This window comes from Nyctibius grandis, chromosome 10 (genome assembly GCF_013368605.1).
Source record: "Nyctibius grandis isolate bNycGra1 chromosome 10, bNycGra1.pri, whole genome shotgun sequence".
NCBI classification, from domain to species: domain Eukaryota; kingdom Metazoa; phylum Chordata; class Aves; order Nyctibiiformes; family Nyctibiidae; genus Nyctibius; species Nyctibius grandis.
In genome coordinates, this window is record NC_090667.1 from 9,568,045 (window position 1) to 9,587,201 (window position 19,157).

Below are 19,157 nucleotides of genomic sequence, written 5' to 3' on the forward strand. Positions count from 1 at the left end.
TCTACCCTGCGTACTCATAGGCAGCAACCACAGCTCTTCTCCATCTCCATTTGTGCCAAGCTAAACCATTCAAGGTGTTTAGTGTCCCCTTGCATTCCCTCAAGCACCCCAGCAGCCCTCACCTACTCCAGTTTAAAATCTATTTGCCTGAGCTGGGATGACCTGATCAACTGGTACAACTGATGTTTGACCACGAGAAGTACTTTTCGGAAATTTCGTACAGATAAGATCTGTTGCATTTTTCTTGACTGGGAAATCAGCTGTCCCATCAAAGAGAAGGAACAGATTAACCTGCACAATCTGCAGCTGGTAAATCCATGTGCATTTTATCCTATTTTTCATTTAGCTCTACAACACCACTTATTCTTTCCTTTAAAATCTGTTCAAAAGCCTTATGCACCGCCAAGGTCAAGCTAACACGGCAGTCGTTACCCAGATCCCTTTCTTCTTCTTCAGCGTACACGTTACACTCGCCATTCTCTAATCAGGTGGAATTACGCCCGTTTATTAGCAGTCCTTGCTGTCAGGCCCGTGATTTCTCATGCTAGTTCTGAAAGAAATCCAAGGGGTTTTCCTCCCCCTTCCTGGAGTCTATTAAAGTCTCTGAGTTTGATTTCCACCACAGGTTTCAACTTCGATCAGCTCCACTCCTGGATGGTTGATGTACTTCCCCAGCAAGCCCCAAAACAAAGCCTCCTGCCAGATTTCCCTAAGTGACTCCAACCCTCAAATGTTCTGTTTTATCTACACTGTTCTTTATTTCTTCACAGCCTAATTCATCATTAACATAAAATACCACACCTCCTTCTTTATTTTATTTCTTTTTTTCCTAAACTGTGCATATCTTAACAATGCCTCTGCCCTGGTCATGAATACTGGGCCATGTCTCTGGTTTTCCTAGTACATATGTTATAAGGTATGGCATTAATTCAGGTCACCAGACTGACTCTCCAGAATTGGGTCTTTTCCCTCTGAATCTTTTAAAGACCAAGAGTCCCCTAATCTTGTTTGAAAGGCTATGAAGGAATTGATTCTATTAGCACTGAAGTTCGTTAGTGCAGGTTCACAGGCTGTGAGATCTCCTGACAACCAGGATTTGCTCTGTGCAAACATCCCTTGGCTGCGGGTGGCAATCGCAGCAGTTGGCCACAGCCATGGTGGAAGGTCTCTGTCCACTCCAGGTGAGGGTTTTAAGGCAGGGGTACATCCAGGCTCCCTTGAGCACATCATTTGCACCTTCATTCCACTGGTACAACACACTGCACAAGGCTTTTTCAAGGACAGCTCTGAGTCTCCATGGGTGGTTTCTAGCCTCAGCACAGCCTAAAATCTCCCACCGTCCCCACCAGCAGAGCAGTCCTGGTGGCACCGGGGAGCCCCAGGGCAGCGCAGGCAGCAAGGGTCTCCAAGAGATGCAGCACACCAGGGACACGACTGCTCTGGGCCCCTCCTTTGTCACTGCCGGTGGAATTGTAATTGATAGATGGAAAAAAATGAAGACAAGGCACAAGCAAACATCAAACGTATTGATCTTCCAAGTAGATCACCTGCACTGGCCTCAGGGTGTGACTGCACAGAGAGGCGAGGGAAGGGAGCTACCGCTCAAGCTGGGAGCGATAAGGCAGATGAAAGGGCATTTAGAAATTATTTTCTCTCAAGTAAATAAAAGACTGGCAAATTTGGGGCTAGAGTTGAAATCTTAAAGTCTGCTACCCCTCCCCCTTCCTTATTTTTTCACCTTAAAAATATCAGAAAGGCTACATCTACACACAGGTTAGGGCTCAGAGAGCTCTTGTGGTCAGGATGAGTACATTACAAGTTCCCACTCAGCACCACTAAAACCTCTTTTCTCCCCAAGAATTAATTAGGTATTAGCATTAAACGGATAATATAAAAAAAAAACCACCCCACAATTTCCAATACTGATTAAAAGTTCACGCCCTTCCCAGCTGCGGTAGCTTTGCAAGGGCTTTAGCGCACACCTCCACAGACCTGCAGTCACCCCCATCTGCCAGATTAATGTCACCTGCATTTCCAAAGGAAAAGACACAGAGGGGAAAAAAAAAAAAAAAGCAGTTTGCCTTAAGAACCTTTCAGGTCTTTTGTATCTATCCTAAAGAAATGAAAAAGGGCACAAGTCTGTTTCTTTCGTCTGCAGGTCACCTCTAAGGCTTGTTTAAATCTATATCTGCTAAACCCAAGCCAAAGCACTGCCATGAAAAGTCACTTTTCAGCACAGGCTGCTCTGCACTTTTTCTGCAACCAGAAACTGCAGACATGACGTTTTTCCTAAGTGTTCAATATTACAAGACAGAATATAAATATCACAAAACAAGTTAAGTATCTTTCTAACACCAGGGTAAATGATCAAATACACTTGAAAACAGCAACAACAGAGCCGAGGCTTCAGTCATAGAGAAGATAAAGTTATACAATGATCCGGGAGTGAAGTCATTATGAAAAATGAGGGTTGGAAAAGGCTGACACAAACCTAAAATACAGCAGTAATAAATACTTCATCTGACTAGCAATCTGTTTAAACTTAGCAGTGACAGAAAGCTGCCTTCCGCTCCAACGAGCGAGCCCTGACAGAGATGGAGGCTGACACCTAGTGACTCGCAGAGCCGGCCAGCGAGCTGGGGAGAGGGTGCCCAGCCACCAGGAGAAGGACGATGAGCACTGTGTCCTGATGACAGATCACCCCGGGCAGGCAGAAGATGCCTCCGAGCACACAGAGCCTCTCCCAGCCACAACCACAGGCCCACGAGGGAAAAGAGCACTTGCGAGCGTGAAGCACGTACGGATGCTGAGGGGCATGTAGGTGCAAAAAGGAAAAGCTGCGCCGCAAGGACAAAAGCCCATTTCTGTCTGTGAGGGAGAACGCAGAGCTCCCCACACGGCCACGGGTTTATAAGCTGGTTTGCCAGAGCTGGCGGTTGTCAGCATCATCTTTGTGCTCGCTACCCTGACACACTGCCAGGCTACACCCTTCCGAGAAGGACAAGTCAGCTGGAAGCCTTTATCTCAGCGGTGCATTAATGGAGAACTGCCAGGCTGCACGATGGCCCCTACCATTTGTGAGCCAGGTATCAGCCTGTACCCTTTTCCTCTCCCTTTCACAGTAAGCTGTATGGCTAGGGGAGGAAGTCCCTAAATTTAAGAGAAGCATTAAACAGCAGTGCCTGTTTTGCAGAAGGGACTGAACCCTAAAATGGACAGAAGAGCAGGACTGCTCAACCTCTGCTCAGTGGCGAAGCTCTTACCTGGCAGTAGCTGGTGGTAGGTTCATCATCGGAAGTGGAGTTGTTCTCTTCTTCCATGCTGTGCCCCGGACTCTCTGTCTCCCTCCTCTTTGAAGGGAGGAGCCAGGTGATGCTCTCAGACTCCTTCTGACCGTCTGGGTCTCCATCTTCTGTATCATCAGCAACCCCATTCTCCCTGCTTATCTGCTCTCCTTTTCCAGGCTCTTTTTGGCTCAAGGAAGAACTGGGCACAACTGGGTTACCAAACTCCTTCTTATGCAATAGCTGCCTCTGAGCCTGCTTCAGGCTCTTCTGGTAAACCTCCAGCTGACACAAGATGACTTTGGTGTACTGGTTGGGGTCCACCCCTTTGGGGCAGAAGGGGATGCCCCAGTAATAGTGCACTGTGTCTCTCGCCTCCTCCTGCTTGTGCTTCTCCTCCGCCGCATTCAGCACGCAAAGCTCAGGGGTACTGTCGGGCACCTCGTTCTGCTCTGCTGGCCCTGTGGAAACACAGGCTTCGGCAGCATGCCCGGGCTGCAAGCTGTGTTTGGTACCTGCTCCTCCACCACTCCTCGTGGGGCTGCCACACGGTTCCATGGTCCAGCTCTTCCAGAGCGTGGCTGAGCTCCCGGCACCAGCTTCTCCCGCAGAATGGCCAGTGCAGGGCAGGAGCTGCTCTTTTGGTTCTTGGCCTGTTGCTTCGGAAGAGCTGGAGGGGCTTGTGAACAGTCTCCGAGGTGTCAGTCGCCAGGAGCCTGAAGTCACCCTGCCAAAGGTGGGACTCAGAGAGATGAGGTCCTCTCCGAGAGTGCTGGGTAACTTGTTACTAGAATCACTTTTTGCTGGTGAGGAAGGCTTTTCACTTGACCTTGTCACAGGCTGGCTCTTCCCCGGAGACACGATTATGCTGGATACTAGTGAGCTTTCAACGATTTCCTGGCTTAACCTCCTCAACACTACCAGGGGGCTCCGGGCGACATCCATCTGTCCGCTCCCATCAGCTCTGGAGCTCTGTGAGCGGGAGCTGCACTCGGAGCGAGGGGTGTCAGGGCAAAGCGCCAGACCTCCCAGGATCTCAGAGCCTGCTTTCTCGGCGGGCTGGCTTTGGCCTTGTGTGCCCAGAGCTTCTGCAGACAACTGAGGGGTTGCATCAGAGGAATCCGAGGGCTGACAGCTCTGAAAAACAAAAGGTTGATTCTCCAAGAGGCACGTTCTCTATCAGGAGAGCAAGGGCTCCCCCAGCACACAGGCAGCCATCACCCGGACTGCAGAACACTCCCCTCCCAGATCAGAACCGTGTACCCCAAAACAGGGGACAGCTGAGGTTAGACTTCACACACCTCTCACTAGGAATGGCACAAAACAACTGCTCTGCAACTGCTGTAGTTCCAGCTCGTGCTGGAAATAGCTTAGGCCCCCAGTAAAACCTTCTTTTGTGCAGTGTGGCAAAGCAAGCACAGAAAGCAATGTTGCTGAAGAACCCTAGTAAGCCTCTTCACAGAAGCACACTTACATTAAGGCTCTCAGCAATGGCCTTCCTCAAGAGCTCCTCCTCTTCCTCTTCCTGAGAGTTCACTTGTCTGGCTTCTTGCTCACTCATTTTCAGGGCCAGTGCAAACTGTTCCTCTTCAGTCATCTCTGCAGCAGAAGAAAAAGGATAATGTCAAGTCACAGCTGCAGGTGTATGTAAACACCCAATGTATCTCCCAACATGTTGGGAGAAACGTCCAAGGGTCCCACCTCCCCAGGAGGAATGCAGAGCAAGGCATCTAAAACTCAGCTTTCCTGAAAAGGCATCACCAAAACCAGAGCAGGCAACACTAAATGAAAAAGGTAACCCAAGTCAGGAACTTCAGTTAGGGTTTCTACAGCAATCTAAACTCCGACTACCTGGTCACATTACCTGCAACAGGACTTCTTATTTATCATCGAGCACCACACTCTACAGCTGCAGAATGCATGTTCAAGGAGAGAGGAAAAGGATAGATTTCTAACGTGTGCTCATTTTTATATTGGATAGGCTCAGCAGCATATCAGGACAAGGAACACATCTTCTTTAAAACACTTTTTTACAAGCCAAATAGCATGTCTCACTGCCTTCTGACACAGAGATACTGCAATACCACAGAAGACCTCCCCAAGAGCAAAAGAGCTACACGTTGTTCACCCCCAGCTGCAGGTGGAAAGCTCTGTGGAGGATAATGTTTCTTGCTCGCTGGTATTATGGAGGATCTTTCACATGCATACATCCCCCTTCTGCTCACATCACCACTCCACTGCATCACTAAGGCAGTCATGCATGGGAAACAGGTTTCCTACAGTTGAACTGCTATTTCAGCAGAAAATTTCTTACTGAAATATTCCTCACTCAGAGCAAACCAGAAGCTGAGAGACTGGCTATTTAGAAACAAAGCAGTTACTTTGGAAAACACTTATTTACTTCGACTCAATCCAACACTTTCATTATGCTTAAAATATACAACGCCCGCAGAACGGAGCGCAGCTTGGAAAACAACTCAACAGCACTCTCAGGAGCTGAAAAATACATTTTCTCACTCAAAGCAAATTGACAGATTTCCTTCAAAACCCACTCCCTCCTCCACGCAGAACCCTGCCCGCGCCATCTCATGCATGAACCAAAAGGCTCGCTCCCTGATGGGCCGGAAGAGCTTTAAGAGACGCGATTTGAAGAGGAAGGCGCCCAAGCACAAAACACGCCTTCGCTACGGCCACTTTCAGAGAGAGACACTTCCCCAGATAAAGACGCATTCAGAAGTTGCGGGCTCCCATTTTGTAGCCCACCCTCTTCCTACCAGCTGCCACCACAAAGCAGCAGCGCAGCCTCCCGTGAAGCAGCCTGGGATGGCGCCGGCCTTAGCGCAGCCTGCGCATCGCGCCACGACTGTGTCGAGGTGCATCCACACAGCAGTGGGCTTGGCTTTGCTTCGCCCTTCCCCCAGCTCGTTGCTAACGACAGGCTGGTTCTCCCTCACCCAAGCAGGATTTGAAGCGTTTTTGGATTGTTCTGATCACCAGCTGTAGATTCCTTTACGTGTCCTACTAAATCAGCACTTAGCTTTAGGTTGGGGTGTTTTGGTGGGTTTTTTCAAATATCTTTAAAAATTAAGAAAGAGGTTGAAGTGAATGCGGACTGCAGTGCGCTCGGGGCTCATGGGGATCTTTTGTCCTTGGACAAAGTCACTCTGTGATGTTACAGTCAGGAGGGACCATGGGAAAAAAAAATTCATCCTTTAAAGGAACGCACACAACAGTCCAGTGCACGAAGAAGGCTCCCGTCCCCAAGAACGGCAGTAATACACAGCGTCTCCACAACACCAAACACCTCCCAAGCATTCAGTAAGTGTGTGCTGATTTGTTTCCCTGCCCAAATCATCACAGCAATCAGGCCAGATCCTGCAAACTCTGACATGTGCAGGAAAGCCGGCGCACGTGATCGCTGCCCTGCAACACAAGACTTTCCACGTGCTTAAATTAAAATGGGAGCCTGAGTGTTCACCAGTTCAGGCTATCAACATCCATGAAGCTTAATAAAAAGAAACATTTTTTGGCGAGTTATTACTGTACATTTTGTTTTCTTCTCCCTCCCTGGCAGAGCAATCTCCCCTCTGGGGACAGGGAACGTGCCAGACAAATGCTGCCTCTGGCAAAGAAACCAGCGACAAACAATACGCACTTAGCGCACGTTCCAGTTGAGTAGGTGCTCCAGAGATGGGGAAATCTCGAGTTTAAATCCACCTGGCATTACGGTGGGGAGAGCAAAGAGCTCTGCTCACATCTTCCAGGAGACCTGACCTGCTTTAAGCTGAGCGGTCCGGAGCTGACAGTGTTTTGTGCTCCACATCTGATCATTTCTCAGCACCGTGCATTTTACTAATCTTGATGTTGATTGCACCAGTCATAATTTATGATGATTAGACATCCAGAGTGTTGCTTTAGTCCCTGACCGGTGTGTGCAGACCTCTGGAGCGCTCTGTGAGTGAGCACAGAGCGTGCAGCAGCAGCCAGCCTTGCTCCTGGAGCGTGCCGGCGGGGCAGGGGCTCCCGCAGCCCTCGGCAGGAACGACCCCTCTCCGGCCGGACAGACGGACTCAGCTCACACACATCCCGTCCCCGCTGCAGGTGGGGAAGCGCCAGCACCTCTGGCTGGGAATTCTGCATCTCGCACTCCAGAATCCGCTCGCCACGCGTCCATCCCGACGCAGCACGAAATCCCCGGGGACCAGGGCTCCAAGAAACCCACAGATGGGAAGGAGGGGTCAGGGAGAAACTGTTTTTAAGACATCGCAGCCCTAAACAAATTAAACCGTTTCAGAGCCTTTTTAAATGCTAATACAGCAATTTGCTAAGCGATTTATGTTCTATTTTGACATTTGCAACGTGAATTAGATGCAAAACCCCACTAGTTGTAGTTCTAACACTTACTAATAAGAGATTTACTCAAAAATAATGGAAATGCGGGAGGGATCTCAGTCTTTCCACATATCCAAAGTGCAATTACAGTAAAAACATTTAAATGTGCTTTAAAGCACTGACTTCCTCTGGAAAGAGAGGGACTTCTTTAGGTTTTGTATTTCCATTTATCCTGTCAGGATGAAACGTCACAGATATATTTTAGTTACGGCTTTAGGTTAAAAGGAATAAAACCACAACAAAGCAAAAATGGGAGGTTACGCTTTATAACCAGAGCCTGCAAATATCTGAAATTTTCCAGTTTTGAGGAGAAAGAACTTGCTCTACCCAGAAGCACCGGATCTTTACAAAAGACCAATTTCCCTCGCAATTCAAAGAATTTATTTAAAGGCATTGCAAAAATAATTACTACTCCAAATCTTAATTTGCCTAAAAGCAAACACCAAAAGTCTAATTACGGCTTCCCATAAACAAGAGAACAGATCCACCATCACACGTGCTCAAACGAGCGACCGCTCCCCGACCAGGCAGCACCAGGCACCCCCAGCCTCCTGCGCTTCGAGGAGGCAGAGGTGCACAGTAAAACAAAAGGCAGCTTTTGCCCCAGGAAGAGAAAAACTATTATCAAGAATTTCAAAGTCTGGAAACGCAGCAAAACTCCCCCATTACACAACGGCTACAGAGCCGGCCCTGTCTCCCACAGACTCGCTGGAGCACACTGAACACCTTTCACACAGCACCAGCTCCCGAAACCCAGCGCACTCAACGATGCCATGAGCACACCCAGCTTCAGCAGCTCCCTGTTCTTAGCACCATATGTCTGGTCACATTTTAATGGCATCACCAAGGCAGGTTTCAGGTTTTATTTGGTGTTCTGTTTCTTTTGGGAGAAAAAGAAAAAAAAGAACCCTTTCCCCATCTCTGACTTTGCTCTCTTACTTGTTTGACACAGGACACTCACAGCGGGTTTCAACTCCCACAAAGAGCCAGGCTGTTTCATGCTATGGCCTTAGGCCTCTATTAAAAACAATTTAATTCACACAAGCCCTCTAAGGACTGACTAGCCCAACCGCTGCTGCTTGTGGAGCACCGGCGTGCTCCATTTTGTTCACTGATTGCTTTGGGTTTTGCAGGAGACAACATCTCTCCCGTTTTAAAACGTTCTGAATTTAACACTCTAGATGGACTGCTGCCTCGCAGAGAGCAAGAACGTGAGCACAGATCTGCTGGGGCAGAGCAATGGTCCACCTGTCTGGCTGCTCTAACGAGCAGTGCTGTACAGGGAGGAGAGGCAAGCCTGGCCACGCTCAGCGGTCCCTTCTGCTTGTACATCCCCAGCATCCAGAAAGGCTGTTTGCAGAATACAAGCAGGAACATCCCAGCCTGTTCCTTGTAGCATCTGTTTATAAATCTACTGTCGATGAATGCATTTAATCCCTTATTAAAGCTGCTGATACTGACCCCTCCACAACCTCCCATGACAAAATCTTCCAGGAGTTCACTACATGCTGCGTGAAGCATTACTTTCCTTCACCCATTTTAAACCTATCTATCTCCTGCTATTTCCACCGACCGCACCCTGGCTGTAGGATCTGGTAAACAGCTCTGTGTTCAGCTGAGGCACTGCCTTCCTGATGTGAACTTTGATCCCACCTTCCTCTCCCAACAGAGCAGCCCCAGGCTTTCCAGTCTCTCCTAAGGCAGCTGCTCCATCCCCTTCATGGCTTGGGTTGCCCTTCTCCAGATGTACCACCGTGTCCTTGCGATGCAAAGACCAGAACTGCACACAGCACTGTTGATGTGGGTGCACCAACACTTTATATAACAGCAAAATGATGTAAAACAAATCTCTTGTTCATTAAACAACACCCCTCCTTACGATGCCCAATGCTGCTGGCTTCTCTGGCTGCCCCCACACTACAAGCCGATCATTTCAGAGAACTGTCAGCTGCGGCTCTGATCTTTCCTGAGCTGCAACTGTTGGATCAGAGCATCATGACATTTCAGGGAAAGACAGCGGCACAGGGGCCTGAACGGGAAAGCAGTTTGTGACTGACAGTGCTTTCAGATCAGACCAAACCCATTTTGAAACCCGGTGAGGTACCAACACCTTCGCACACTGATTTTGGAAGTGCACCAGCCTGCACGCACACCACCTGGGAAAAAAACAAGTGACAGTCTGCCTGTTCAGAAAGGCAAATTTTACCCCTGAGAAGGGTCTTCTCCGAGAGCTGTGCATCCCCAGCCACATCACAGCTTTTCTGCAAAGGAAATAATTTCTAACGCAAACAGTAGCAGCTGCTCAGCACCAGTGCACTTCCCCAGCCCCACACTCGAGACCTACGTGCAATTTTTCTTTTAGCAGCAAACTTCGTTCTATCCAGCTGCTGTTTTGTTCTCTTCTTTTGCAATCCACTCTCTTCCTTTGACTCCTGCTGTAATGGAAAAAAAAATATGGTGAGTGCATACAATATGTAAGAAATACTACCAGCCCCCTTCCCCCCACTACTCAGACACAAACACTGGTTCAAGAACAAGCCTCTATTTGTGTGAAATTTGAATTTCAAACATAATTCAAGCACATTCTGTAACTATTAAAAGCTGTGTCATAAGCATAACGAGCAAAAAGAGTTACAAACTGACATAAACAGAGGAGAGACAATAGACTTCGTGCCAGTCACCACCATGCACTGCACCTGCTGCCCATGATTTTAGAGAGAATTTCTTTGGCCTTGCTAAAACGTTGGTATTTGTAAGCACTCAGAACAGAAAAACAAAACCTTTTTCTACCTGAACATCACACACCTGTAAGCCAGGGCTGTTTCCTGCCACGCAGCTTCTAGTGCCCTGCCCAGACAATTTCATGTGACCAAAACTAGAATCCTAGCCATTTTTGGGGACCCACACTACTGCACCCCGAGGGCAGGGGAGCCAGCTGTATTTACTCCTACTGCTATTCTCTCATCATATTGCCACAAGCGTTTCATTTTTGAAGCTTGAATAGTTCAGAAATTTGTCGTCTTGAGGCCTCCCAGACTAATACCCACACAAACAACCTAAGTGCACGCTGCTTTAAGCACACGGACTGCAACAAGAATGGTCAGAGCCTTAACGGGCACACATCTATGCCAGTTGCTGTCCTAACGGCTTAAGCGAGGGCGTACACATTACCAAGGCTGGCACTGGAACGCTTCCAATCCATCTCTCTAAATCAGGTAGGATTAGAATCGACCCCCATGTTTCAGGCAGAGACCCGCGCCTGGCCAGGAAGGGGGGTCACGCGGCTCCGTCTGTCCATGAAACTCACAGAAAACCAGCCACATGCTTGTGCCTCGTACCACCTCCTGTGCCAGGAGGGCAGCTTCAAGGTGGCACATGTGGCTTGGGCTTCTTTAACACAAGCAGATACACTGCTTATTTCCAAGTGTATTCAATTTCTGCTGTCGGTTGCCTGTGTTTCTGAACCTGTGAAGTCCTTTGGACCGCACCTCTACGCTGAGTTTTGTTCAAGACATCTCCAGCTTTAGTGTTATCTGTAGATTTCATTAATGTATATACACCACTTGCTCCCTCTTACAGATCATTAATGAGGATGTTAAAACACACACAGACCTAATATCGATCCTCTTGGCCTCAGCTTTACAACTCCCCCAAATGAGCCTCTCTTCTGTTCATCACCAGCTTTGGCTGACAGTCTTTTAGCAGGATTTCAATCCAGGAATGTTACTATCTAGACCAAACTGAATTATTTATCCAACTAAGATTTTGTAAGACGCACTATTAAGTGGTTTCCTGAAACCCTAATACATTACAGCTTTTACATGCCCTAATACCTACACCACTCCTCATTTCCACTGATTTAAGAATCAGCTCGCAACAAGGCAGCAATCATACCTGGCAAGTCCATACACACACACTCATGCTCGCACCTAAGGGTTTTTTCCTTTGACTGATTCCTTCTCTTCCCCACCCAGCCTGGTTTTGGTACCCCGTTTCTAAGATCTGCTGCTGTGTGTCCCAAAGGCTGTTCACAAACAGATTCTCCCTTGCTAGAAGATGGATGCCAAGCTCACGTTCAGCAGGTGAACCCTCTCTCTTCCAGGGCCCTGGCGTGCTGCCCTCTCTGCAGTTTTCCATAAGCCACGTTTTTTTCTACTCCGAGTTGCCCTGCCTTGGTCTGCAGCGGCAGCCCCATGTTGACCTTACAGGCAGCTCTCCCCTCAGGGAGGGGTAACGGTCTGTGGGATCGCACCAGGATCACGCTAGGATTATATGCTGGAGGAGGTTAAGCAACAGCTCTCCCGCTCTCCCCCAAAGCCCTGTCTAACAGCACTAAACCTACTCCAGCTTAAGACAGGGGCAATTTAATCCTAGCAGGCTCTGTAAATCCCCAGCTCTTCTTTCTAGGCATCAATCTTCCCCTCATCACTCTTGCACTTGCCAGAAGGTCAACCCTGACACTCTCATCTGCAGCTCTCTTCCAGGGCATGGATGTGATTTATGAGCACACCAAACTTTCCACGGCTGCCAGTGTCTGCTCTGTGCACAGAGACACACGTTTACAGTATGAACCACAGGACAAGACGGGGCTCAAACACCTCTGGGTCTCTGGCGGGGAACAGCATGCCCGGTGCCGGGCGGGCTGCTGGTTTCATTGCACAGCCGAGGACGTGCCTCGGTTCCCCGTGCTGGGACCTGAAGAATCTCGACATTTACAACAGTGGCAAGAGCAAAATTATTGCAGGACACATGTTGTACGAACCTCATACATTTGAGAAAGATGTTTATATTGCTCAGCAGCGTTCTACCGAACAGCCACGGCACAGCAAACCGCTGAAGCAAATCCAATTAATCCTGATGGGCCAAAACATACACACACATCTCAATTCCAAGAATTCTTAAATCTTCCTTATTTTTAAACCCAGAAAATAAAACATACCTTTTAATTAGGATTTATGGCTGTTTGTACCTCTGCTGGGAGAGAGCCCCGCAGGCCCCGGAGTGCTCTGCATAAATGCAGGCATGGATGGTAGAAACAGAAGGTGCTAAGAAAATTCAGAGAAGACAACAGGGCTTGCTCTTTCTGACCCAACCTTTTAATGCTCATCTGTCTACAAGGATAATAGGAACTCAGGGGGCCACTCAACCAACTGCCTTTCTAATAAGATCACTAGTCCAAAAATAATCTTAATCAATTAAAATATTCCCAAACTGCAGCCAATACTCTTAGTTACAAGGTCATCTCCAACACACAACTTCCAGGGAAAACTAATTATGATAGCGGAGGCGAGGTGGGAGCCGTGCACCTCTGCTCAGTGCCAGCCTGGATAGCGTCTCTCCTCCTTTGCCATCAATTTAAAGCACAATGGCCAGAAGGAATCCAAAGTCTTTTCCTGCGTGTCAGGCTCTGCAGTTTAATTTTTGATGCTCTCTTATGAGCAATTTCACTGTCAGCATTGTACACAGATGAAGAAAAAGACAGGTTTCCAAAGTTCCCTACACATTTTGTGGAAAGCAGCCACTGTTCTTCTTCCTTGTTTTTTTTAACCTGCTTGGTTTCACCAGACAGCAGGAAATCAAATTCCCATTTTAAAAATGCTTTTGCACATACTTAAGAGAACCTGACTCTGCCAGCAGAAACAGATACAGCTCCGCTCGCTTCTAAAAGCCCGTAAATGGAAGCCAGTAGCCAGCCTCCCACATCCTGCTCCCTCAAATCCACATCATAAACCACAGAAATCAGCTTCTACTGACTCAGGGAAGGAAAGGCTACAGAAGAATGTCTCCACAGCTAACAGTGCAGACTGCAAAGTCAAAAGGTCTGGATAATTTTACTGCTCAATGGCAGTTGGGACCATCTAACAATAGGGCACAGCCAAACATCACACGTCCTGCATGAGAAATACGCAGATGAAAACCAGACTAATTTATTTTTTAAAAGCCAATTAGATGTTGGAGGTGCCACGTTTGGCTCTAGCCAAGGCTGCTGCTGAAATTAATATCACACCCTACTTTATTCGTCTCTGACTTCAGTTCAGAATCTGTTTCAGCTCTGCTCTGTCTTTCAGCTCATTACAACAAACCTGCTGGAAGTGGAGACTTGAACAACAAGACACAACGGGGCTTGTGCCAGACGTGTAGCTCCCGACACACGGGAGGGAGGCCTCTGTAGAAAAAAGGGCTTTTACCGGGCTGCGAGGAGCCTGGATGCAGAGCAATCTGATTTCTGAGGAGCAAGCGCAGCAGAGCCACCAAGTCTCCTTGGGAACACACTCACACTGCCTTCTCCTCTGGGAACTGGAGGCGCCAGGTCCCTCGGTACCACAGCAGAGCCCGTGGGGACATCAGGGTGCTGCAGTGGTATTCCCACGTGGCTCTGCTTCGCTCGGATGGTCAGCGGTGTGAGGTGGGCACTGCCATCCTAGCTGTGGTGTTTCCAGCACCATCTTCTCCATAGCAATGATGTGATGTCCCTCAGGCTATGCCTGGTCCCAAAACAAAGTGCCCACTGCCACAGTTGAAGGAGGAGAGGACAGGGTGGCAGCTGGGTATTCCAGCTCATGCTCAAACACAACTCCCTCTTTCTACCAAAACCAACATCCGAACTGGAACGTCAGCGCACGCTGCTATTTACCCAGACTGTGGGTAGCTCCAAATACAGGAATGCTCAGGCAAAGGGATGTTCCACTCCAAAGGGAAAACATGCCCTGGATGCCATGCAGAAAGAGACGGCACCATCACCCCAGAGTCTTGTCATGTTCTCCAAGGGCTGGCAGAAATATTCTGTGAGTCTTCATGAAAACTCTACAAGCAGAGGCAGGTACTCTCAGACCTCCCAAAGGATCTACCCAGGAAAAAGGAACTCTTCTGAAAGGTCCCACAGAAGATCAGCAGCATTCTTGGATCGACTGCACTGAAGGCTGCAGATCAGTCAAACCGGTTAGCACGACTACTGGGCCTATGCTCAGTGCTCACACTTGGCCAGGCCTTCTGCTGGGTGACAATCATCTTCCAGACATGGCTTCAGAAAACCTTGGGAGTCAAAGAGTCTTTATCAACAGCGTAATTCAAGAAGGAGGCTTGTGAGACAGACCAGGAGTTGCTATGCCTGAAGAGAGCTTTCTTGGGCACTATTTGAAATACTGTGTATATATTAATGACTACTCATCTTCTAGCATGGGCAACCAGTTCCCTGCAGGATTTAACAGTCAGGGGAAGTAGGAACCACTTTGCTCATTCGTCACGTCTGCGTTTTCAGAGACATAGTCTGCAAAGAAGGGCATCTCCTCTTGTTTCCACAAAGCCAGAGAGACTGTTCTTATTTTGTCTGACCCTTCCCAAAAAAAAAGAGAAGCGTTTCCTGAATCCAGGATTATATATAGCAGAGATCAGAAAGCCCCATGTCCAGAAAACTCCCTTCTGATGCAGCTCTGCAGATGCCACAGCACAGACATGAGCAAAGAAAGAAAACTTGGCAAAATAACATGGATGAGCTTGATAATCCAGCATGACTGAAAAATTCCTGGGAGAGGCAGTCTGCCAAAGATCATCAAAAGTGAGAAGCTGGAGGCTTTCCAGGTGCAGCTGCTACAAGATCTGCTGGTCTGGAAGCAGAACGAGGGACTTGTTCTATAGATACCTGCCAAGAGACTGCCAAGGAAGAAAGCCATCGAATCAATGATGCCCAAATTGTCCTTGTAGCTTTTGATTCATAAGGAACCATGTCCTAACAGATGCAAGATTAATTGAGAATGTATTGTTCTCTAAAATTGCTATTGATCTGAGCTTCCCACACCTCTTCTTGAACACATAACAAGGTCTTACTAGAGCAAGAACAACAGTTACAAGGTTCGAAATTGAAATTCAACTTGATGTACACTGAAGAGCTGAGACAGTTACAGAAGGCAGACAGTTATTTTTTTGAGATCCCAAGTAAATCACATTTTTGGGTTTGATTTTGCAGAAAACAACATGACAAGAGACTGTGGCACTGGATCTGGAAGCTGATGACTCACAGAAAGAGACTGAACTGAATAAATCCACTCATTCAACTGACTGAACTGTTGTCACTTAAACAGAACCTAATTGGCTCTTTAACGGCCTCTCTGAGCATATCCTTTTCTGTAATATGACCGATTATGCCATCAGAATTTATTGTTTATAGACAAACTTACAGAACAGTCAGGGAGCCTAACCTTTTTATAGATATGGTTTTAAGAGACGTTTGTTTCCTCTTTTCCAGATACGTGCACATTGAGATGAATAACTGCAGACAATAACAGGTCCTGATCTTTTATGTACTGCAGCAGCTCTTATAGCTGCTGATTTCTTTTTTCCTTATAGGTTTCACAATAAAGGCCAGTGATGCAGCAGACATCTTAAGTTAACTTAGCATATTGCAGAGCTAAGGGTTTAACCCCACTGAACTATTACTGCCATATGTTCCATTTCTTTCAGGGAATTTCCCAATGGGAAAGAACTCAGACAATGTGAAGAAAAAACATCCAATATCATTTGCCCTACAGCTTCTTACTGTTTATTTCTAGTGCTTTTCCCCTCCTCACATGATAATCGCCTTATTGTAGAGAAGCACGCTGTAGATGTGGGAGCGAAAGGGACTTGATTTAAGATCTCCAGCTTGAGAGCAAACTGAAATGCTTTTGAAAATGGTGGAATTACAAAAAGCAGCTTAGGATCCCCAATCACTAGCAAGATAGAGCAAAGCCTTAACAGTCACATATAAAAAATTGATTCTAATAATTTCCTCTCGTGTACCTCAAAGTTGAGGACAGATTCCCAGGGCTCTGGGTTTCCCCCAGGATGAGTTCCTGCACTCATCCCAACGCCAGGTAACAGACACAGACATTTCAATCTTTAGGGTAAGGCTGATGTTTGCAAGATGACGCTCGGGATCACTGATCTGAGCCTTTATGTCTTAGCCAGGCACACCCACACCGCAGTTCACCTTTACGGCCTATGGAAGCAGGTTAAAAACTCAGGCTTCTGTAATTCAGGATCAGTTTACCAGACACCAGCTGTGTCTGAGCTACTCGCAAGCCTGCGTTACGAATAATTTTCTTATCTATTTGCACATTGTACAGAATCATGTTTCTATGGTTTAGCTGGAAATCAATCAAATAAAAATTATGAAAAAAAGATTTGTAAAGGGATTGAGGAAAGGTTACTTTTAAATTACGTTTCAAATTCAGTTCTGAGAGGATTTGGTTATCAAATCCCAGACTCATAACTCACCCTCACGAAGCACACCATTCATTTCCTAGTCAAATAGGATTTGATTCATCTCATATGTAAGAAAAGGAACGGCACAATACGCTCTGCGCAAAGCCTGACCCCAGCACACACAGCGTGGGACGCTCGGGCGCTCTCCTGCAGCAGCAGGGCCCGGCACAGGCTCTGGACACCACGAGCCGATCACTGACCTCTCCATCGCTGTCGGATATAACAATAAATGCGTCCACAAAACTGCGCTTGTTCTTGGCATTGGCTGGGTTCCTCTTCTCTTCCTCCTCTTCCTCTCCATCCTGACCTCGAGAGTCCAGGCCCTCTGTGGGCTTCTTCTTCCTCGGCATCCTTCACCCTGAAACAGAGGGAAAGATTAAAAGCCATTTGTTTCCTTATGATTTAGGCTTCCGCTAACAGCCATCCTTGTTTTGCTATTTTTAGGCAAAACACCCCAGGCATTAGAACCTTACTACAAAGCGTGGTGGATTTAGCATTACTGGGAGCCACATGTACTCGTCACCACTCATTTAATTAAGAATACTTTATTATATCCGATTGCTAACAAGGGGTTTCAGGGGAACACCAACACAGACCAAAGCCACTCTGAATGCCCTTGCTCCAAAGCAACGAGGCTTTCCTCTTAGCTTCTCCTGTTAAAGCTCCTCAGGAAACTGCCCCAAAGCATCACTTCACAGCAGGTCTCCCACCCTCCAACACAACCCCAAACTTCAGCCCCTCAGCCCCACACCTTCACCATCCTGGCGCAGAACAAACCAGGCTGCAGCAGTGGATCAAGCTGAAACTTGCACACCAGAACAAGAAGCCACCGCAGCACAGCCATTTGTCAGCTTATACATTCAGCAAAACAAGGGGGAAAGGCACGTTCCTCAAAGGATGCTGGTTTGCTCTCAGCACAGCAGCTCCGTGGAAGGCTGCACCAGCACTACAAAAAGGGAATGCGCAGGCAATGGCAGTAGGCAGGCAGAAACAAGACAACAGATTTATCTCTCAGCCTGGATTTCTCACTGAGCATCAGCCTCCGGAAGTCCTCTGTGGCGACATGCCCGAACCATTCGTATTAAAGAAGGCACTTGACAAGCAGGGAGGAACCTGCTGAGCATTATTAGTGCAAACCTAAGTGCTCTATGAACAGCACAATTGAGGGCAGGTGCCCACACAATGCAAGCTAGTACTTCAGTGACTCCTTTCCTTGCCAGCCCATAGACTGTTGGAGAGAGACTCACAGCAAGCGTTAGCTGCTTTGATCAAAAAGGACTCAGATGAGAGGATCAGGAAGAGACCTGGGCGAACGAGAGCAGTGGGATGGCACACAGCTAAACCTGTGTCCTGTCTACGTTTGCCATTCAGCAAATAACTTGACAACAACACTGGGCGCTTCCTGAACTGTGATCTAAAAGAGCCTTACAAAGCAGGCTGAGCAAGATCGGCTCTGCTTAAGTTAGAATTAAACGTGTGCAGAGCAGTTAAGCAGCAAGCCCCTCGTTACACAGCGGAGAACGGCAGAGCTGGAAATGCAAGTCAAGTTGGCCGGTTCCCAGAGCAGTGTCCTTCCACAGGATTATTCTGCCTTCTTTCAAGATCACTGAAATAGCTCAAATGTGCTGCTTAGATCTCGAGTAAGAGAAGATGCAACAAAGACCCTACATTACCCAACATAGAGCCAAATCCTCCTCTGTAACACAATACTGCAAACAGCCGCTATCTGTAGAAACAAAAACGAGCAAGAAGTTCCAAATCCCCATCAGCAATAAGAACAGCAGTGCACTGCTCCATCTAGAGTCCAAGGCAGCAAGGTGAGGCTGAGAGAGGAATACATGTATTCCCTCCCTATCATCTGCAGCCTTCCAAAGCTCCCTTAGCCTCCCTGCCTCCCTTCCTCTGCAAATACATGCACACACATGCCTAGAGACAAAAGATGATTATCCTGGTGAGTCACGATTTGCACCAAAGGTTTGCTGAGCCCTCTGAAGACAGAATATTGTACAAGGGGCATGCACAGCTCCAGAAGCAACTGCAACTACCACTGCGGTCCACAACTGTTTGTCTGTTTAGGAAGGGGAAAATAAAAACAAGCGCTGCTTTTGGAAAAGCACTGGCTGTCGCAAAACAAAGCTGTTCTGCTCCAGTTGAGCTGAACTCAGCTCTTGTTGGAATATCCTCAATTATACCTTCTCCATTTTTTTTATCTTTTGTTCCAAACCATCTCTTTGCCCTCTG

At 47.6% G+C, this 19,157-nt stretch overlaps 1 protein-coding gene across 6 annotated transcripts in view; it reads right to left on the reverse strand.

The window, feature by feature from the left end:
* UIMC1 (ubiquitin interaction motif containing 1) overlaps positions 1–19,157 on the reverse strand; it is a 40,348-nt gene that overhangs the window by 18,487 nt on the left and 2,704 nt on the right. For 5 of the 6 annotated variants that reach the window (XM_068408909.1, XM_068408908.1, XM_068408912.1 and 2 more), the window contains exons 2-5: positions 17,117–17,274; positions 10,021–10,111; positions 4,759–4,883; positions 3,264–4,421 (exon numbers count right to left, since the gene is read on the reverse strand). In XM_068408909.1, coding sequence (XP_068265010.1) covers positions 3,264–4,421; positions 4,759–4,883; positions 10,021–10,111; positions 17,117–17,266 — 1,524 coding nt within the window. In that variant the 5' untranslated portion in view covers positions 17,267–17,274. The remainder of the gene's footprint in view (positions 1–3,263; positions 4,422–4,758; positions 4,884–10,020; positions 10,112–17,116; positions 17,275–19,157) is intronic. The other variant, XM_068408913.1, reaches the window with a different exon arrangement.